This window comes from Calidris pugnax, unplaced genomic scaffold (genome assembly GCF_001431845.1).
Source record: "Calidris pugnax isolate Ruff unplaced genomic scaffold, ASM143184v1 scaffold118, whole genome shotgun sequence".
NCBI classification, from domain to species: Eukaryota; Metazoa; Chordata; class Aves; order Charadriiformes; family Scolopacidae; genus Calidris; species Calidris pugnax.
In genome coordinates this window covers 4,320,939-4,342,156 of record NW_015090855.1, presented here as the reverse complement: position 1 = coordinate 4,342,156, position 21,218 = coordinate 4,320,939, and the positions used below count along the sequence as shown (strand labels likewise).

Genomic DNA, 21,218 nt, shown 5'->3' with positions numbered 1-21,218 from the left:
GGGCACGGCGGGGCCCGGCCGGAGGCATAACCGACCGCCTCCGGGAGACCCTCACCCCCTTCTCCCCTCCGGGGAGGTCAGGGCCTCGGCCGGCTCAGCGGCCGTCGGGGCGGGTTGCGGGCAACAGGCCCCAACCAGCTGATTAGCCCGGGGAGCCGGTCCCCGGGGCGGGGCGGTAGCGGCTGACGGGAGGTGAGGGGCCGGGGCTTTTTTTTGTGTCCCGGCTGCGAAAGGCTTGTTTCCGCCGGGCCAGCGGGATCCCCAGACGCGGGGAGGTAAAATAACAAGTGTCAGGCGCTGCTGGTCCCTGCCACAGGCCTCCCCCACGGCTCCGGCCGCTCGGGCGGCACAGCCACAAGCCCCTCGCAGGGCCCGGCTGCAGGGTCCCCCGGCAGGCCCAGAGCCTGTCCCCGCAGCACACCGCCGCCCTCCCCAAAGTCCTACTCACGTCAGCCTCAAGAAACGGCAGTCGAAGCGGACGCGGGTCAAGCAGGGGGGATGCCATGCTACCCATGCCCCGTGGCAGCTGACGTCTATCACACGCTGCGGCCACCCGGCGACCCGACATCTTCTTTTTACCTATCCTGTACCGCTTGCAAACACCAACACACACAACCAGGGTCGCCTTCGCACTTGTTTTCCGCACCGCAGAGACAGTTAAAAGTTGCCTTCAAGCACGGTTCTTCAGAGGCCCCGAAGTAACTGAACCGAGTTTGGGCTGCCGCTCGTCGCTCGGCAGCCGAGGTCCCCCCTCACAGGCGTGAGCAGGACCACCGGGGCAAGCGGCCACTGGGGCAACCGGTCACTGAGGCAGCAGGGCAGCCCCGCGCTCCTCCTGCGCTGCTACTCACAGACCGCGCTGGCCGAGTGGCGTCGTCCCGCGGCCGCTCAGCGTCTCCTCGAGAACCTGTGGCGGTTTTGGAAGCTGCCGGGGGAGGCTGCGGGTCACCGGTGGTGCAGACAGGAGGGGTCGGCGGGCTGGCGCGGGTCCCTCAGGCCGGGGGCGCGTCCCCTTCGCGCTTGTCGTCGAGAGCCGCCGGCACGTGGAGCGCTGCCCTGGGCCGCACGTCAGGGGCAGGGGCGAGGCCGAGGCCTTGCTTCACCCCTCCGCCCGTCCTCCCGCTCCTCGGGGCCGCCAACCGCCACCCGGGGGGCACCTCCCTCGCCGGCCGGACACAATGGCCCCCGGCCCCCACTCGCGCTCGGCTCCACGCGAGGTGGCAGCACCGCCTCTGCCGCGGCCCCGGGGCGGCGGGGTTGCGTGTGTGGAGGAGGAGAGGGAAGAGGCCGGTGCCTGGCAGGATGCGGGACTAACCTGGCGCCCTTCCCCCGCCGGCGGCGGCACGCTGCGAGGCCTCGGTGGCTGCGAGGAAGGGAGGGGAGTTGGTAGCGTTGCCACAGGTGGGTGGTCTGGGCGTACGCGATTTGCGTAACGGAAGACCCGGCCAGGCAGAGACTTTGCGGAGAAAAGTGTGTAAGCGGGGCGCCGATCCACGCAGTTGGAGTACGGAAGGAGGCAGCGGCGGAGGGACGGTACGTAAAATACGCATGTAGCGCAAACACCGCCCTCGGGGCGGGCGGGTTGGCCCTGCTCGGGATACGCAGCAGGGCTGCCGTTGCGCATGCGCCCCAGGGGCCGGCGGCGACGAGGCTCGGCCTCGCGACGAGCGGAGCGTGCGGAGAGCCAATCGGCGGGCGGGCCGGTTGAAAACGAACAAATCAGCGGGCGCGCTCGGCGGGAGAGGGGCCAATGGCGAGCGGCGGCAGTTTAAAGGGGTATTTAAGGGAGGGCGGTTTGAATTCAAACAGCCGCGGCGGCCGGAGGGAGCGGAGGCTCGGGGTGAGCGGGCGGCTGTGGTCGGTAGTAGGGCTGTGGCCCGGGGCGCCCTGCTCGCCGGAGGTGCTAGTAGGGCTGGCCCTGGGCCGGCCGGTGGGAGGCTGGGGGCACGGGCTGGCGGTTGCGGGGCAGGGGCGTGAGCTGATGCGTTGCGGTGGGACGGCAGGCCCGGCTAGGCCTTGAGGCCTCCCGGTGTTGGGGGGGGGAGGGCATGTTTTGGAAAAGATCTCCGAAACGTATTGTTTTCTGTGGAACTGACTCCAATTCCCTACGTCTTATCTACAGGCTAAGCTATATGTAGCTGTTTTTCTCAGGCACTATGGATAAGAACATGAAAGAGAACCATTCTGGATACCCCAGTCGTGCTACAAAGGTAAGTGACCTGTTTGGTTTTGGTGGGTGCGTTTCTATTGATTACACAAGAGCTACAGGTTTCAAACTGTCTGTAGTAATTACTAACTGTGCTAAATAGCAAAAAGGGGAAAAAAAGCCTTAAAACAACGTCTTCTATGTGCAGGCAACAATTGCCAATTTTGTCTCTTGGTAGCTCCCTTGTGGAGAGAACATTGCCCAGGATTTACTATTTTTAATTACTAATGTTAGTATGTTATACTTAATTTGGGAAAGCTTCCTCATATTTTAATATAAGATCATTTAAAGAGTGAGTGAATGTGTGTAGCCAACTTAATCCAGATATGGCTTTCAAAAGTGAGCACTGTGTTAATGTTACTATTCACGTGCCTGTGCAGCAGTAGACAAGATCACCCTGATGACATTTTTTTTTCTATATAGAAACACAGGCACTTTCTTGCTATTTTTAACTTGAAGCCAAATATATCTTGGTAAAGTTTTGGAATAGCATGGGCAAAGCTTCTTTTTAATCATGCTGTCAATACATTACTTTTAGTGAACTGTATCAGAAGACTAAATAATATCCAGAGAAAGAAAAAAAGTACAAACTGTTGCATAGGTATCATTAGAGGGTTAAAAATGTGAGAAGCAAATCATTAGCGCTTGAGCTTAACTGTAGGTAAAGCAACCTAGAAAAACAAAGAATTTCTAAAATATAAGCCTAAATTTATAGCAGAGAGCTGAACCTTACTGAATAGACTTGCTTTGTTCTGCTGAGCTCCCATTGCAGTGCAAGGTATAGCAAGATGAAAGGAAGCAATGGCTCAAAGCAGTGTATATTTTTATAGTAAGGATCTGCTGTCTTAGTATCTATGGCTGATGTTCTTCAAATGTGTGTAAAAGTTCTTCTGCTAGCTGTAAATAAATATGCTGTTGTAGAAAACTGTTAACTTTCTTGTCAATGTAGAAACTTAAGAATGTTTTAATAGATAAAAGATTGGACAACCCTAACATCTCTCGTTAGTGTGCTTTGTGGTTTTTTTTCCTGCTCTACTGAATGGGGCCATAAAGATTATAATATGCTATTCTACAATTAACATCTAATCTTTTCTCTTTAAAGATTGCTAATCCCATTGGGGATGGCCCAAAACGTGTCCCTGTGTCTCAGCCTTCTGCCCCGAGCCGGTTACAGAAAAGTGGAGTTCAAGCACAACGTGTTCTGTGTCCTTCAAACCTTCCCCAGCGAGTTCCAGTGCAGTCACAAAAACCTGTACCATCAAACCAAAAACTGTCTAATAATCAGACAACGCAGCAGCGACCAGTATTTCCAGTCCAAGCGACTGCTAGGCCTCAAGTTCCAAGCAAGAACAGTGAAAAACCTCAACAGGCTGCAGTACCTGGTAATTCTGAAGATGATGTACATGTATTTATACAGTTGTGACACTTGGGATACTTGTGTTCTGTGGAGTGCAGTGCAGAAAAACTAAAGCTGATGCTGATGATTTGGGACAGTCCTGTAGAGCTCTACTTGGCTGTGCCCCAAAGCAGAATAGCAGCACATATTTCAGCTTAGATGTTACTGCATTCTCCTTGCCAGGATTTCCCATTTACAGCCAATATGGGTGTTTCAAAATTTCCAGATGCTCGTTAGCTGTGAGTTAATATAATTGGCACTCATACATCACAGTTTTTCCAGTATTCATGTTAATCTTATACATGAGAATTCTGTGGGTTTGGGGGGAAGCTTAATGTTTTTATAATTTTTAAGAAAGCTTTTAAAATTACATTTTGATAGCACTGATAGCTGCTATGCTGCTTTGCTAATAATAAGTTACGCTAGCTTGTTTAAAGTGGCATTGAATATATTCTGAAAACTGTTGCAGATGTTGCACAGAGTTCAGATTTGCTCCCCATGTGAATTTTTCTATTGTGTTCATGGGTCTGGTTTATAAAGTTGATCTACTTCTCTATACATAGCAAAAAATTCTGAGGCAGAAAGCACCTCTAAACAGAAGAATGAAGAGACTGCTAAAAAGAAAAATGAAGACACCAAAAAGTAAGTTTTATGTCTAAATTCTTCAGCTAATTGAGTCCTGTTGGATTAGGCTTGTTTTTAACTTCTAGGACTTCATGCTGTGACTCAGTTGCAGTAAAATTACATTTTGATAGCACTGATAGCTGTTATGCTGCTTTGCTAATAAGTTACACTAGGTTGTTTAAAGTGGCATTGACTATATTCTGAAAACTGTTGCAGATGTTGCACAGAGTTCAGATTTGCTCCCCATGTGAATTTTTCTATTGTGTTCATGGGTCTGGTTTATAAAGTTGATCTACTTCTCTATACATAGCAAAAAATTCTGAGGCAGAAAGCACCTCTAAACAGAAGAATGAAGAGACTGCTAAAAAGAAAAATGAAGACACCAAAAAGTAAGTTTTATGTCTAAATTCTTCAGCTAATTGAGTCCTGTTGGATTAGGCTTGTTTTTAACTTCTAGGACTTCATGCTGTGACTCAGTTGCAGCTAAGCTGAAGGCTACTTGAGCTCCCTGGTTGTGGAGACCAGTGGCCCTACACTTCACAGAGACAGTGTATGAAACTAGGAAAGTTTACTTTGTCCTGATAATTCTCAGGAACAAGGACTTTCTGTAATCTAAAGAAAACTTTTGAGTAGATAGTAATAAAGTAGAAAGTAATAATTCTTTCCGTGGGAGAACACTGATAGCTGCTGCTCCAATCACAAGATGTACACTTGAAAACAAGCCTCCTTCATAGTGCAAGAGACTGGAATGTAACTAAGGGTGAGGTTAGATTTGTAGTGTGGCTGCCTTAAACAGTTAGTAATACAGCTGCATTAAAGGTACTGAAATGAGCATGGATTGGTGTGCAGTCTTGATTTTGTAGTAATGTGGTGGATGTTAGTATCTCTGTGCATAATCTTTCAGAAGGAAGAGACTAGCTTTTAAACTTCCTTTGGAAAAGTCACAATGTGTATTTTATCCTCTTGGTGTTCTCTTAAAGACTAAAATCTAGTTCAGATCACCAAGTATCTACTGAACAGGAACATTAGAGATTGTAAATCTAGGAGTCAGTGCCCAGGCAATAATCTAGCTTTTGTAATTTTCTCTTTCCTCCTGCAGAAGACAGTGGTCTCTTGATGATTTTGAAATTGGTCGTCCTCTGGGGAAAGGAAAATTTGGAAATGTGTACCTGGCCCGCGAAAAGAAGAGTAAATTTATTCTTGCACTGAAAGTGCTCTTTAAAACACAACTTGAGGAAGCTGGTGTAGAACATCAACTACGAAGAGAAGTTGAAATACAGTCTCATCTTAGGTGAAGTATAGTGACCAATTACACTCTTCGTTTATGTTCAAATAAAATAATGTTGTTTATGATAACATACCCTGTTGAAGAAAAGAAGTTTCTTTTTCAACACAAGACACCTTGAAATGGCTGGTTAGGATTTTTGGTTTTCTGCACCACAATTTACTTCTGTCTGCCTTGCAAGGAAGTAACCTGCTTGCTAGCAGGGAGTCCAAGCTGCTGCTGTGATAAACACCATTTATCTGCTACGAAGCTCTCAATGGATATGTTGTGAGCTGAAGGAACACTTTATAAGATGTTGAAGTTTCTATGCTTGCCTTGAAAGGGGGGAGGCAGGAAAGGGAAATTAAAGTTAAATGGACAAATACCTTGTTCAGAAGAATATTTAAATCTTTTTGCAGGCACCCCAACATTCTCAGATTATATGGCTACTTCCATGATGTTACAAGAGTCTACCTTATGCTAGAGTATGCACCTCGTGGAGAAGTCTACAAAGAACTTCAGAAGCTTACCAAGTTTGATGAGCAAAGAACTGCTACTGTAGGTTGTTCTAGCTTCTTACACATTACTTAGTCTTCATATCTGGAATATCTGCAGCATAAAGCTAGATAATATTCTGTCTGGAATATCTGCAGCATAAAGCTAGATAATCTGCATTTGATTGTATGAAACTGAAATTCCTTAGATGCTAGTTTGTTTGTGTACTTGTAACAAGGAATAAGTTGGGAAACAAATTGCTGCACAGCACTAATATAACAATGTTCAGCACTGCTTGATAGCGAGTGCTTGGTCATTTCAGGCAGAGCCTGTATTGCCAGACTTCAAGGGTTTAAGGAGTAATTGCTCTAACTTAAACTACTAATTATGCCTAGAAAAGGCTATGCTTTATCTGTAGCCAGGTAAGCTAGAATGACAATGTCCTTATACTTTAAAGATTTATTCTCTTTCTAAATACAGTATGTCACAGAGCTAGCAGATGCCCTATCATACTGTCATTCAAAGAGTGTGATCCACCGAGACATCAAGCCAGAAAACTTGCTGCTTGGCTCAAATGGAGAATTAAAAATTGCTGACTTTGGATGGTCTGTGCATGCTCCATCTTCTAGGTGAGGATGCAATATATATCCTATGCAGTTAAATACTTCTGTAGTGAAAATGTTAGCTTTCTTGTCATGTAGTTATGGAATGGAGATAAAACGTGAACTTCCTAAAATACAGGGGGAAGGAAATCCTTTAAGAACTGGGTCGCTGCAACAAAAGTCTTAACAGTCACTGGTGTAGTAGAGATGGAGTGTTATTATCCTGTTTTTCTTCCAACTTGTATGGTACAAACTTGAAGAATAAGACTGACTGCAGTGACTGAGATGCTTTAAAGCAGAAGTAGAAAATTTACTGTTAGAACTTCTTTACCAGGTATTCTGGTGGTGCTGAGACTACCCAGGGTAGACTGCACTGAGGTACAGATGATTGCCAGCATTTGCTTCTGGCTGGCTCTTGAAATGTATCTTATAATTGCCATAATTGTAAATGATGAACTTAAACTTTTCTTCAGGAGAACAACTCTCTGTGGGACACTTGACTACCTGCCTCCTGAAATGATTGAGGGAAGAACACACGATGAAAAGGTGGATATTTGGAGCCTGGGAGTTCTGTGCTATGAATTCCTTGTAGGGAAACCACCTTTTGAAGCAGAAACATACCAGGAAACCTACAGAGCTATTTCCAGGGTAGGTGCTAACACTTGGACTAGCTGAATTGTACTGCCTTTCTGTTCTGTTGTTTTATTGAGGCTTAACAAATAATCATCTTGAAGAAGGGTGTGTATTAGAAGTAGAATTGTACCAAGACATAATGCTTAAAACTAGATCTCTAAAACTGTCTTCAGTTCTTCAGTAGAATGATTAGAAGAGACCTTAAGACATCTTGCTTGACTTCCCTGGTTCTACTCCGTCTCAATCTGAACTCCTAGCTCTCTCATAAAGTGACTAATCTCCACATCTTTCTCTTCTAATCAGTAACATTCAAGGTGTTATTAAAAATAAGTAACCTTAACTTTTCCTGTTGCATACCCTAGAAAGGTTCCGGTGAACTAATCTTGTTTGAAGTGCACTGAAAAATACACTAGTTTAACTTTCATAAGCAGTGAGAACCTTGTTTTCTTCATGATTATGATGAAATTACTTAAGCATATCTCACTAGGCATAAGGTGCATAGTCTACAAGACTGATACAGCTTTCCTTACTAGCTAGATGTACCTTGGAGGTCCTTTGTCTCTCTAGTTCAGTTATTACCAAAGAATTTTTGCAGTGTCTTCAGTGTCCTTTCTTTTCCTTAGGTGGAATTCAAATTTCCTCCATTTGTGTCAGAAGGTGCAAGGGATTTAATTTCAAAGCTTCTGAAGCATAACCCATTCCAACGACTGCCCCTGAAGGATGTACTTCTTCATCCCTGGATTACAGCAAACTCTACGAAGACGCCTGACAGCATAAAGGGTGATGTTGCTGCCTCAACCAGGACGCAGTCTTAGCAGGGTGAACCTCATGGGATCAACAAAAAGAGTCTTGTACTGTGACTACTGTACTAATTGCAATAGCAAAAGCAGGTCTTGGAATCCAATGGCAATAGGAATGCATATCTTTGGGTTGGCCATAGTCTTAAACTCTAATTGCAACATAAAATTGACTTCTAGCTGGAGTTTGTGGAATACTTAATATACTTGAAACCCAGTTACATGTGGGCCAGGTTTGTTGATTTTGAAGTATTAAGCTGTTCAAGGCTCTTATGATGTGGTCTATCCTGGTAATGGTTCATTGTTCCAACAAGAGGAAGTTGTGGTTCTTGCTTATTGAACAGTGCAATATAGATACCTGCCTCTGAACTTACTGGGCTGCTAAGGGTATCATCACTGTGGTGTAATCTGAAACTGAGTGAGGTGAATGCATTTCTGTGTCCTAAAAATGATGTGTACATTTTTGTCTATTTTGTCTTAAATGTGAGCACTCAAATTTTTAAATAAATACTTGTTATATACTGCCACCAGCATAGTAAGGTTCCTTATGGCATTTATCACTTCCACTGTTTATCTATAACCACTTGTCTTTTTCCATCAGTACAGCTTCTTCTTTATGATCACAAAATAAGTTTACTTCCCACCTCTGTCAAAAAGGGAGCTGGTATAAGTATTTTGCTCTAGTGCTGGTACTAGTGTGGTCACTTGCTATTCTACAGTCACAGCACAGGATTAAAAGGTAAGTATCAAATATGTTGCTGCTTACCTTGTGGGTTTCCTACAAGCAGTGAAACCTAGGTCTGCTGCTGCTTTTTTGTTTTTTAAATGCAATTATTCAAAGACAGGATTATCTGAAAGCACTTCTAAGAAAGGGCTGGAAAGTATTGTTACCAAATGAGAGATTAACATAAGACATAAGGTATTAACTAATGTATCTAGTGTTTTAAGAGGTTATTCCCTAAAATGTAGCAACGGTCAGGCCACTCACAACAAAAACACATAAATCAACCATTTTCCAGTAAAACACTTCAAGCAAACTAAAAGAAAGCAATTTATTGTATTTTCATTGTAAGACTTTATGGTCATCTTCACTATTTTACAAACCACTTTAAAAAATGATCCTTTTACAAGCAAGGATTCTAGAATTCAAAATATATTCTCAAATTAATTTAAAATATACTCTGCAAAAAACTTCATCTGAACAAATTGCCACTAGTTTATACAACCATATTTATCTTAACAGGTAATCTGAATTCTGGTCATAATTTAAATGAAACTCTTGTTTCTTTACTGCAAGAAAGTCTCTAGTTGGGTTAGTATTGATGTCTTTTAATAACTTCTAGGTGCGTTTGCTTCAAATGATTCCTGCTTTCCAGAAGATTGGTTTGAAAAAGTTTGACTATTCCTTTTCTGTCAACTTTAGGACAAAACATAGCTATCAGAGATGACTGATTAAATGAAGAAAAGAAGGATGTCTCATGATTATTCTGGAAGTCTGTTATCCTACACTGCCCTGAATGTGGACATGTAGGGGAAAAAGAAAATGCAGAAAACCACAAGCACAAGTTGAACTTACTATGAAGAAATACAGACTGCTCAATGTGGACATGTAGGGGAAAAAAAATATATAGAAAACCACAAGCACAAGTTGAACTTACTATGAAGAAATATGGACTGTTGAAGTTCAAAAGACTAAGCTGTTTTAGAAAGTAGGAGGTCATAGGAAGCTACAGTAGTGTTGGTTGCATGTTGGTAACCCTTCAGCTGCACTTGGGATACTATGGGTTTTTTACCTATCAAATACTTGGCAAACAAGCTTCCATCCACATCACAGGCATAATTAAGGGTAAAGGCAAAGCTTTCTTAAGGGACAAGCTGGTTTGAAACTTATGCTCTAATTAGAGCTGGCTCAGACAGCAGCAGGCTGAAGTACCCTGGACAAGCTGCCAGCTTTAGCAGCCATACTGCAAAGCTGGCATGAAACAGGAAAAATTAGTAATTTTTTTTTTAATAAGTTCATCTTGACTAGCTGCTTATCGGCCATTCCTCCTGCACCAACAGGTACATGAAGCAACACAGCATCAGCTCCATGTTTGATAAGCAAGTCAAGCAGCTGTGCCATGGCTTGCAGAACCCATGGAAGGAGGCCACCCTGCAAGGCTGATTCTCAGTACGTCCTGCTCCTACAGATGGTATTTTGAGCCCCATGGAAGGAGGCCACCCTGCAAGGCTGACTCTCAGTACGTCCTGCTCCTAAGGATGGTATTTTGAGCATTTAACAATGTAATGCATCCTTACATACATATGTACCACGTATGGCTATGTCTGCATTGAACATCAAACCTCTAGCCTGTGCACCTGCTCTCACTGCTGCAATGAGCATTTAACAATGTAATGCATCCTTACATATGTACCACATACGGCTATGTCTGCATCATCAAGCCTCTAGCATGTGCACCTGCTCTCACTGCTGCAACTGTTCCCTTGTTAAGACACTAAACCCTCATTTGTGCCAACAGCACAGCCCCATTCAGACCAAGCCCTTGTCAAGGGGGGTGTTTTCAGGGGTCAGACTCAGAACACCTTGCTTCCACAGGGCAGAGGAAGCAAACTACATTTCTTCCAGTTTTCCCTGTCTCAGAGAAAACCTGATTAACCAAGTGGTAGCAATAACGGAGAGGTACAAGGATATATGTGGCTGTGACTCATCTTGTGAGCCTGAGAATCCTCAGAGCATCCACTGGACTTTCTGATCAGGAAAGGAGTTGGGGTGCAATTTAATGTTATGGCTGAGTGGGGTTAATGGGTTGCTCATAACAAAAAGAAAGTACTTGCTCCTCCCTCCCTCCACCAACTCTCATCCTAACCACATGATTCCTTCCTCTCAATTCACTGAATTCCAGGAAATAAAAAAATAATAAAATTACCCTGATCACCAGGGTAATTTCCTGCTATTTTACTTTAATCAGATTCCCATATGAACAGATCTGTGTCAGAGCCACCTTGGGGTAAGTGTAAGCACAAAGACAGAGAAAGACAATATAAAAAGAGCAGAACTGGAAGGAGGAACGGGTCCAAAAGACTGATGGGTCTGGCTCAAGCTCTCTCACAGAAGTACAGTTCTAAGTCTGAAACCCAGGTTGACTACAGCATGTTACACTGACTACCTAGTTTTGGGTCCAGTCTTTAGGTGAACTGAAAAGTGGTATGGGAATGTATGCATGTGCAACTACATTCTAATAGGAATAGTCTAAAAAAGGAAATGAAAAGCACCTCTAACTGGTACTTCTAACAGTCTGTCAGACAAAAGCACAGGAATTGCTCATGTGAAGCTATAAATTGCAGCGTCCACAGATCTGAGTTTCATCCACAGGAGCAGAAAGCTGCCAGGGTTAGTTTTCAGATAAAAATGTGTCTCCAGTACAAAGCCAGATCTCAAAACATTAAAATCCCACAGATGCCTTCCCTCTGACTTGATGATCTTTGGAATATGTTCACATAGGAGGTAATTCTGGTTAACTGATTCAGTAGACTCAGGATTCCTTCTGACTCTATAGGCATATAAAATAAAATAAATTTAAAAGAGGACTTTAGTAAGCCCAGTTCCTAGCCTGTAAATAAAGCATGTTTTCAAACAATGAAATCTTGAAAAGTGGAAGCACCACAAAGGAGCTGTAGTTTCAGAACAGTGCATCACCTACTCTGGCTAAAATAACTATCACTGTGCAATAATTAAGCATACAGGAACTCCCACTGAAGTCAGTTCAGCACGTGTGTTGAATCGCAAGACTGGGGTCACCATATATGCCTTTCATAAGAAAAGAAACACCCACCTGCCACCTTAGATTCCAATATGTACATTTACCAAAAGAGCTATTCATGTCATAGGATATAGTTTATTCCACAGGCTTTTAGGAAGAAAATCTTACTCTGTTTCTCAACTGCACAGTAATAAACTAATGCTGCCACTCTATTTTGACAAGAAAAAAAATTAAGGCCCAAGAAGCTAAATCATAAAAACCTAGAACTGAGTGTTCTAAACAGACTGCTCATTGTCAAGCATTTTTGTTACCACTTGCAGTGGAAACTAGATATCATTTTACCAGGTTTTTCTAAAGAAGAGGTGGCAAAAGGGAAAGGAGATGAGAACAGCACTTTTCACAGTGTAACATTGACCTGAAAGAACAAGTAAGAAATACAAGAGGAGGTCAGCATTAACATGAATTCAAATAAGTCCTCCCAAGAAATCTAGCAATCTGAAAAGCTACATGGATATAGAAGCATTTAAAAAACAGAGTAAAAAACCAGTAAGAAATCATCATGGATTTGGGGCAGGAGGTTTGAAGAAACCAATCTTGCGGCAGTATCGGACAATAAGTGGCACGGAAACGATAGTGATGCTGATTCGGACCGGGGCAAACAATTTGTGGATAGCATATGCCAACACAAACGTGCTTGTACCAGCAGCCATTTTAGATTGCAAGGATGATTCACTGAAACCAAGCTTGAAGAGAACCGCAGTCATATCCACACCGCTGGGGAAAAAGAAAACAAGACTTTTCAGTTTATTTTAAGGTTGCATGCTGAAGAATATAAATTAAAATGCCATTGTTTCAGGGAATTTAACATGGTATACTTCCAGCTCTGGAATTTATGTTTAAATCTAGATGTTGTTAAATACTAAAAACAAACAACAGTAACAACTCAAGTTACTTCTGTAGCCACAACACATGCAATATTTTCAGCTGTACATTTTTTTTCTTAAATTGACAAGTTCCCTGTGAAGTCAAATTTACAACTGTAAAGCTGCAGCATTTGCAGGAGAATACTTAGCTCCATGATCAACCTTCTGATAAAAGAATCTATTTCTCTGTTTTTGCATTTAAAAAAAGGTAGAAATTTGTGTTGATGCAATATTTTCAGCTGTACATTTTTTTTCTTAAATTGACATGTTCCCTGTGAAGTCAAATATGTTCTCAGTGCCATTGTTTCAGGGAATTTAACATGGTATACTTCCAGCTCTGGAATTTATGTTTAAATCTAGATGTTGTTAAATACTAAAAAATCCCACAGATGCCTTCCCTCTGACTTGATGATCTTTGGAATATGTTCACATAGGAGGTAATTCTGGTTAACTGATTCAGTAGACTCAGGATTCCTTCTGACACTATAGGCATATAAAAAAAAAAAATAAATTTAAAAGAGGACTTTAGTAAGGCCAGTTCCTAGCCTGTAAATAAAGCATGTTTTCAAACAATGAAATCTTGAAAAGTGGAAGCACCACAAAGGAGCTGTAGTTTCAGAACAGTGCATCACCTACTCTGGCTAAAATAACTATCACTGTGCAATAATTAAGCATACAGGAACTCCCACTGAAGTCAGTTCAGCACGTGTGTTGTATCGCAAGACTGGGGTCACCATATATGCCTTTCATAAGAAAAGAAACACCCACCTGCCACCTTAGATTCCAATATGTACATTTACCAAAAGAGCTATTCATGTCATAGGATATAGTTTATTCCACAGGCTTTTAGGAAGAAAATCTTACTCTGTTTCTCAACTGCACAGTAATAAACTAATGCTGCCACTATTTTGACAAGAAAAAAATTAAGGCCCAAGAAGCTAAATCATAAAAACCTAGAACTGAGTGTTCTAAACAGACTGCTCATTGTCAAGCATTTTTGTTACCACTTGCAGTGGAAACTAGATATCATTTTACCAGGTTTTTCTAAAGAAGAGGTGGCAAAAGGGAAAGGAGATGAGAACAGCACTTTTCACAGTGTAACATTGACCTGAAAGAACAAGTAAGAAATACAAGAGGAGGTCAGCATTAACATGAATTCAAATAAGTCCTCCCAAGAAATCTAGCAATCTGAAAAGCTACATGGATATAGAAGCATTTAAAAAACAGAGTAAAAAACCAGTAAGAAATCATCATGGATTTGGGGCAGGAGGTTTGAAGAAACCAATCTTGCGGCAGTATCGGACAATAAGTGGCACGGAAACGATAGTGATGCTGATTCGGACCGGGGCAAACAATTTGTGGATAGCATATGCCAACACAAACGTGCTTGTACCAGCAGCCATTTTAGATTGCAAGGATGATTCACTGAAACCAAGCTTGAAGAGAACCGCAGTCATATCCACACCGCTGGGGAAAAAGAAAACAAGACTTTTCAGTTTATTTTAAGGTTGCATGCTGAAGAATATAAATTAAAATGCCATTGTTTCAGGGAATTTAACATGGTATACTTCCAGCTCTGGAATTTATGTTTAAATCTAGATGTTGTTAAATACTAAAAACAAACAACAGTAACAACTCAAGTTACTTCTGTAGCCACAACACATGCAATATTTTCAGCTGTACATTTTTTTTCTTAAATTGACAAGTTCCCTGTGAAGTCAAATTTACAACTGTAAAGCTGCAGCATTTGCAGGAGAATACTTAGCTCCATGATCAACCTTCTGATAAAAGAATCTATTTCTTTGCTTTTGAATTTAAAAAAAAGCTAGAAGTTTGTGTTAGAAATTCATCTTCCCAAAATTTACAATAAAGTCTATTCTGCGTCTTAATGAAATTTATCACATAAATACAGATCAACCCAAACCAAATAAGGTACCTGTTGTTAGGCTTAGAGTGTTCTAACAGAGGAATACAAAACTGTTAAAATGGTATCTTAACTAAAATCTAGCAAGTGATGGAAATATTATGGATCTCAAGCATTATCCACCAAATCCATTAATATTTTAATTCTCTATATTCATAAGAGCTTTCATCAAGGTTCTTATGTTTGGAAGTAAATTTCCAAAAGAAGTTGTTACTGTAACTTTTCCCCCTTCACTTGCCAGCATAGTATCTTGTAACTGGGAGTTAAATCATACCTGAAGGAAAATATTTTCATTGTCACCCTGTGCCACCATGTAGTAAGTGACAGGAATCAAGTATTCACATATTCCCACTGAAATCAAGTGTTAAGTGGCAGGGAATGTTTTGAGAAGCAATGTGTTTCTTTGTTTCCTCGGCTGAAATACCTCATGCTCAACAGACATATCTATAGCTGATGCATTCCCACCAGAAGCCACGTAATTTCCAACCTGACTATTATATGGCTATTTGTTATTTTCTTTTTTAATCTAATCCTGTTTCAGTGCCTGTTGCCTTCTGCAGTTTCAACTGCAGAAACTGAGTTCAACACCCAGAAAAATAAACTTATCTCTAAGCTTCAGAACTTTCGTACAGCTCTATCTTTACAGACCATACTAGTGTTTCAGAACAAAAGATATCTTTGCAGAACAAAAATAAACTCTCTCATTTGGCTAGTTACTCTGATGCAGTCTCTACTCTGCTGTTGTCACCTGCCCATCATGAACTTCTGCAAAAAGACCATGTACATCTATGTTCTCTCATGCCTGATCGGAGATTAGGTCTGTTTATGGATCCATCTATACTCAAAATTCAGAAGATTACTCTGTATGGATCAAACAGACATAAAGTACATATTTCCTTCCAGAAATAAGCACAATGGTAAGGTATTTAGGCTAAACCATTACCTAGAGGCTACAAAATACTGCACAAACCTCACCTTGACACTGCCAGGTAGAAGATTCCTAGAGATACTAATGAAATTCCAACATGGAATGAAACCCCTACAGCACCATATTCCTTGAAAACTTGTTTCAGTTGCTGGGATTTGTTGAGTTTCTTCTTTTCATCACTGGGATCCGTGGCAGCCTTTTCAGGGGATACACCTGCATCCTAAAAAGAAAACAATTAAAAGTTTTTATTAGCATTAAGCACAATATCATATTCCAGACAGTTGAACCAATCTGAAATAATGAAATAAGTGGCTTGTGTACAGTGTTGTTCAGAGTGCTTTGGGAAGATAGTAACAAACTTTTGTTCTTTTGCATCATGATCTCAGATGCCTGTGGCAGAGCCCATGCAAGCTCCCTTCTCCCAACTATTCACATGAAAGGGATGCACTGGGCTTGGTGTAAGTTATCACACAATGCAAGTTTCATAATTAAAAAGAGTTATTATACTCCCAGTCTTCCATTTGATCCAAACGTGTGCCAAGGCACACCCACACAGTTGCTTGAGAGATGAGAGTGAGGTGCCAAAGAGATCTTTGCTTACTCCCACTGCTCAGCTTTACGCCGTGAACTCTTGTAACGCAGCTTTTTGTTCAATGGGCAGAGCAGCAGATGGCACTGGAAGCCTACATGACACCACACTGATGCTGGCTTACAAACAACTGACTGGTAGAAGAGGTTCGACATTTCAGTTTCTATAAATCACCCTCTGTAGATCAGCTGAAAAAAAGAAAGAACTGGGGAACTGCTCCTGTTGACAGCAACAAGCAATACTGGTGCCACGATGCAGACAGCAGCAGCACAGACGTGCCAGTGCCGGTGTAAATAGCCCAACTACACTGAAATTGTTTGTCATAGTAAAATTTATTGACAGCTTTTTACCTGGGTAAATTGAAAGTGCAGAACTTCATACTAATATATATATATATATACACTATACTTGCTATAGAAGAAATAATAATTGGAGGAAAAAAATGTTTTCACAAAGACTTAAGGATTTTTCTCTTGTCAGGAAAGATTTGAAGAGTCTTTTCTTGTCAGCTGAATTCAGCAGCAGTCGTAACAATATGACAGCCAGACTGAAGGCCACTGTGGCCCACAGGACAGGAAGAGGTACCAAATGCCTGGCACCACTTGGTTCTACTGAAGATCAGTGTCAAGGCACACAAATGGTAAGAAAAATACTTTTGATTAATCCTTGGACATAGCGAGACTGTACATTAGGATACAAGACAGGCTCCTCTTACAACACTCATGGTAAGATGAGCTCACTTTAATCAGTGATTTTAACCATACCAACCCCACCACCCCCTAGTCTCCCTAAAAAATAACTCTGTTCACTGCTGGATTTCTCTTTCTTAATTGTAATTTGTGTTACTTTGCATTTCATTTTGACAGGAAATGATGCTGATCCACAAATATGTACTCGGGGAATTGTGTAGCTCAACTTACTCGGATTCTTGCATTTTTAAAACTTTTTTTTTTTTTGGCTCGTGAGCCAAAGCAGTATTTCAGTAGAAACTAAAATTGACCGAGAAAGAAGAACATCCAGTAGAAAAAGAAATCCTTTATGACTTAAATCAAGCAGCTTTAATACTAGAAGGCAAATGAGGAAAAAATATTCAAATACATAGTTTTTGAAGCAAGTTCATTAAGCGAAAGAATGGATTAATAGTTAGATAATATAATTACTTGCAGCCACTGGAAGTAATTAGGTTCCACACATGGCTGTGCTACATGGCTGCTATTTCACTGTGCTTCAGAACTCATTCTCTTACTCTTCAGTTTTATTACAGAAAGAGTGTGTAGGGCGGGCTGGGGGCGGGGAGGGAGGAAGGAAGAGAATGCTCTTGTAACTCCCAATCTGTAAAAATTTAAATACCGAGTTATTGAATGGATCTAGATGAATAAACTGAGCAAAACAGTCTCATAATACCTTCTGCCAAAAGCTGTCCTAACAATTCAATCAACATCACATGCCTAGTCAGGAATACTAGCAGTATTCTGCAGTATGATTTTCTTAAAAGCCAATTGTGCTTTGAATGGTATTTTAAGATTTAATAGCTTATAGTGAGTTTTTCATCCAAACAAAGATGATCATTATGTATTTAAGGAGCCTAATATGAAGATTTTCTTCAGATAGCTGCCATGAAAACAGGAGGTGACAGTCTACAGAGGTACATAATTCTCAGTGCACCCCTGAGTCTTACAGCCACACTTGTAAGATGGATCAGACAGACTGAAAAAATAAGGGCTGAAAAATAGCTTGTTCTCATCATCCAAGTACATTTCAATTCACTTATGCTCTCAAGCTCACCCGCCAGGCAATTTCTGAATGGTATTGAAGCAAGATGTTAAAAAAAGTACCACTTCAACAGATATTATTTGGACTACCAAGTACGGTCATGTCCTGAATAACGTACAAATTAACAAAGCAAGCTACCTATTTTCCATTTAATTCTGCCCTAATCTTTCTGCTAGAAAACAACTTTTATTCACATTCTTTAGACAAAGATTCAGCTTCTGGACAAACTGAAAAACATGAAAACAAATCTGAAACATCATATTATGCTTTGTAATGAGGCTGCAGAAATTAACCTGAAAATTAAGCTGTAGAAATTAAACTGTAAAATGAGGCTTTGTATAGAAAGCTCACATTCACAATCTTGACACAAGCAGGTGTAAAGCAGGTCCCTGTCTCCTACAGAAACCCAACATAAACATGACTTAATAATCTACTGCCATGTAGAACCCAGTTATGTGCAGGTCCCTGGTTTGCTTTTCTCCCTGAGTCAATTGAAAATTAAAACCAAAACAAGTGGTAGAAACTCATGCAAATTTTTCCTTCCCATGTCCAAAAAATCAGCTGAATGTAGAAAGCACAATAAAACACATAATTAACTGGGTGCACCTTTGTATTTTATCTCTCATCTAACAAAAAGGCACAGAGTCAGGCCTGGGACCTCTCTCTGCAGGCACCCTGCCAGCGTGCCACCCACTGCCATTTGCAGTGGCTGAAACCCATGCCACTTTCAGAAAACCCTTTCAGCCACAGCCACCTGGAACACCCAGGCTTCTCTGTGTCTGCATGAATTACTGAAACCCCCTTTTGTTTTTATCCTTCATGATTTACCTGAAGTCCTCACACTCTGGAGCCCTCAGGGAAACACACACAGCCCATCACCACCACTGGGGCAGTGCAGGCCAGTTGAACCCCTCATCTTGAAAACACCCCCAAGAACTGGAAAATGCTCACAAGCCAGGACAACTTGTGCTTTAATCAAAGCTATGATCCACTACCCCATCAAGGCACAGAATCACAGAAATGTCTAGGTTGTAAGGGACCATACAGATCATGGAGTCCGACCATCAACCTCCCACTGACAAAACCACCACTAGACCATGTCTCTCAGCACCACATCTACCCACCTTGTAAATACTTCCAGTCATTCCACCACTTCCCTGGGCAGCCTGTCCAAAGTTTCATAACCCTTTGAGTGAAGCAGTTTTTCCTAATATCCAACCTAAGCTTCCCCTGGTGCAACTTGAGGCTATTTCTTCTATTGCTTGAGATCTCTCCCCACTTCACTACAACCTCCTTTCAGGTAGTTGTAGAGAGCAATAAGGTCTCTCCTCAGCCTTCTTTTCTCCAGATTAAACGACCTCAGTTCCCTCAGCTGCTCCTCAAAAGACTTATTCTCCAGATCCCTCACCAGCTTTGTAGCCCTTCTCTGGACCCACTCCAGCACCTCAATGTCTTTTTTGTGGTAAGGGGCCCAAAACTGGGTGAGGCCTTACCAGCGCCGAGTATGCAAAACTGGACACAGTACTCAAGGTGCGGCCTTGCCAGTGCCAAGTATGTGGGGATGATCACTGCCCCAGTCCTGCTGGCCACACTGCTCCTGATACAGGCCAGGATGCTGTCGGCCTTGTTGGCCACCTGGGCACACTGCTGGCTCCTATTCAGCCAGCTGTCGAACAACACCCCCCAGGTCCTTTTCTGCCGGGCAGCTCTCCAGTCATTCTTTCCCAGGCCTGTAGCGCTGCGGGGGGTTGTTGTGACCCAAGTGGCTGAGCCAGCACCTGGCCTCCTTGAACCTCATCCCCTTGGCCTCGGCCCAGCCAGAAAGTCCAGATCCAACCCCCGCAGAGCTTTTCTACCCTCAAGCAGGCCGACACTCCCGCTTCACTTGGTGTCATTTGTAAACTTACCAAGGGTGCAGCTGATTCCCCTCACGCAGATCCTCACAGGGGGCACCCAAATCCTCACAGGGAGCTCCTAGAGCCTCACAGGGGGCACCCAGACACCCCCCCCACCCCCCCCTTACCTTGGCGGAGGTGCCGGCGGCGGCTCTCAGCGTCACGACTGGGGGCAGCGGCGGGCTGAGACCAACCCGGGGGAGGCGGGGACCGTAGCCCAAGGTTCGGGGGAAGGCGGCGAGGAGCGGGGGGCTGCGCGGGATGGCCGGGGGCCGCAGCGGGCCCAGGCGCACCAGGCGGTACATAGCAACGGCGCAGCCCCCAACTCTGCGCGCCGAGCAGGGCGGGCTGGTGGTTATTTGAGGGAGAGCTGAGGGGGCTAGAGCGCCGGGTGCTTTTATTCTGAGGGAAAAAAGTCTCTAAAAGGGTTCCGTTGCCCCTCGGGACGGTGCGAGGCAGCCCCCTGCCTCGTCTCGGCTGGTTAAACCCCCCTCCCAGCGCTGTTCTGGAGGTTGCTGTAAGAGTTTGAGCGCACGGGCGTTTTGGTGCGGCCTTCAGGTAGCTGGCGAAGCGGGGAGAATTGGCTTTTTTTGTTGTTTTTTCAGTCCCCTCGGCGCCTGTAAGCGTGGAGGGGAGGTAATGCCTGTCGTTTTTCAGAGATTACTCCCTCAGTCTGCACTTGAAGTGGTTAAAGTGTCATCACGACTTCAGTTCTGGTGCATGGACTCGCAGAGCTGGCAGTTCATTTAATTACTGACTTTTATCTTGAAGAGCTCTAGTAATTTGTTGAGACTTCATGCTACAAGAGCAGAGTGCAAAGGCAGAGCTTTTCCAGTCCCAAAAGGGGTCCACAGCATCTCTGAGACCAAAAGAAGCTTTCCAACAAACACCATGAATGTCTCCCATTTATAGCCCTCTTCCTAAAGTAAAACCACAACAGGAAAATTGGGAATTAAAAATAGCATTGAAGTATAACATCACTTTGGGAGAATTGTAGATACCTGGAGGGGGAAGGGGGATATTCCTGGCAGGTGAATCCCATTACTCTGGGGAGCTCTATTTCAACCAGTATGGCTTTTTTTGCTGGGAAAGTTCTATTCACATTGGGTAATTTTCAGGATCAGTGCACAACTGTGGTGATTTCCAGACCTTTTGTGATGTTCCAGTCATTCAATGTTAATGTTACTGAGCAGGGTTTAGTATCTGCAAGATGACGGCTGCCCTGCACAATGCCAAGGCTTTTCATAACTGCAGTCGCTGCAGCTTTCGGAAATGGTGGCTCTTTGCCATCACAGACAAGGCTGCTCGCTGCAGGGGAAGGGTAAATATTGCATAACTGTATTAATGTATTGAGACAATGCATCTGAATGCTAAGCTCTGGCCATAAAACACTTCTCTCTTCCTGATT

General features: G+C 43.0%; 2 protein-coding genes across 6 annotated transcripts; one reads left to right on the top strand and one right to left on the bottom strand.

Annotated features, from left to right (window-relative positions):
- The first annotated feature begins 1,512 nt into the window (after window positions 1-1,512).
- AURKA (aurora kinase A) lies at window positions 1,513-8,550 on the top strand. 5 transcript variants are annotated; one of them, XM_014943777.1, is made up of 9 exons: window positions 1,513-1,533; window positions 2,123-2,210; window positions 3,309-3,588; window positions 4,166-4,244; window positions 5,326-5,517; window positions 5,910-6,048; window positions 6,466-6,614; window positions 7,061-7,235; window positions 7,844-8,550. In XM_014943777.1, the coding sequence occupies exons 2-9, from the start codon at window positions 2,157-2,159 to the stop codon at window positions 8,033-8,035; spliced, it is 1,260 nt and encodes a 419-aa protein (XP_014799263.1). In that variant the 5' UTR covers window positions 1,513-1,533; window positions 2,123-2,156; the 3' UTR covers window positions 8,036-8,550. The 5 variants fall into 5 exon arrangements, with proteins under 5 accessions (XP_014799263.1, XP_014799262.1, XP_014799264.1 ...); XM_014943776.1 differs by lacking the exon at window positions 1,513-1,533 and adding an exon at window positions 1,696-1,776; XM_014943778.1 differs by lacking the exons at window positions 1,513-1,533; window positions 4,166-4,244 and adding exons at window positions 1,707-1,840; window positions 4,537-4,615.
- A 4,962-nt stretch (window positions 8,551-13,512) lies between these two features.
- On the bottom strand, window positions 13,513-20,152 carry FAM210B (family with sequence similarity 210 member B). Its single transcript, XM_014943684.1, has 3 exons — window positions 19,939-20,152; window positions 15,601-15,773; window positions 13,513-14,168 (listed from the first exon to the last, which is right to left on the bottom strand). Exons 1-3 carry the CDS (start codon window positions 20,113-20,115, stop codon window positions 13,952-13,954), a joined length of 567 nt encoding a protein of 188 aa, XP_014799170.1. The 5' UTR covers window positions 20,116-20,152; the 3' UTR covers window positions 13,513-13,951.
- Between the last annotated feature and the right edge of the window lie 1,066 nt (window positions 20,153-21,218).

What these genes read in the sequence shown, in the direction of transcription:
- AURKA (XM_014943777.1), top strand. Translation starts at nt 2,157, where the DNA reads ATGGATAAGAACATGAAAGAGAACCATTCTGGATACCCCAGTCGTGCT. An exon ending in TCAACAGGCTGCAGTACCTG is followed by an intron (nt 3,589 to 4,165) that starts GTAATTCTGAAG and finishes CTCTATACATAG; the next exon opens with CAAAAAATTCTGAGGCAGAA. An exon ending in GTGCATGCTCCATCTTCTAG is followed by an intron (nt 6,615 to 7,060) that starts GTGAGGATGCAA and finishes ACTTTTCTTCAG; the next exon opens with GAGAACAACTCTCTGTGGGA.
- FAM210B (XM_014943684.1), bottom strand. Translation starts at nt 20,115, where the DNA reads ATGTACCGCCTGGTGCGCCTGGGCCCGCTGCGGCCCCCGGCCATCCCG. An exon ending in CCGCCGGCACCTCCGCCAAG is followed by an intron (nt 15,774 to 19,938) that starts GTAAGGGGGGGG and finishes TTTTCTTTTTAG; the next exon opens with GATGCAGGTGTATCCCCTGA. An exon ending in TTCTACCTGGCAGTGTCAAG is followed by an intron (nt 14,169 to 15,600) that starts GTGAGGTTTGTG and finishes CTTTTTCCCCAG; the next exon opens with CGGTGTGGATATGACTGCGG.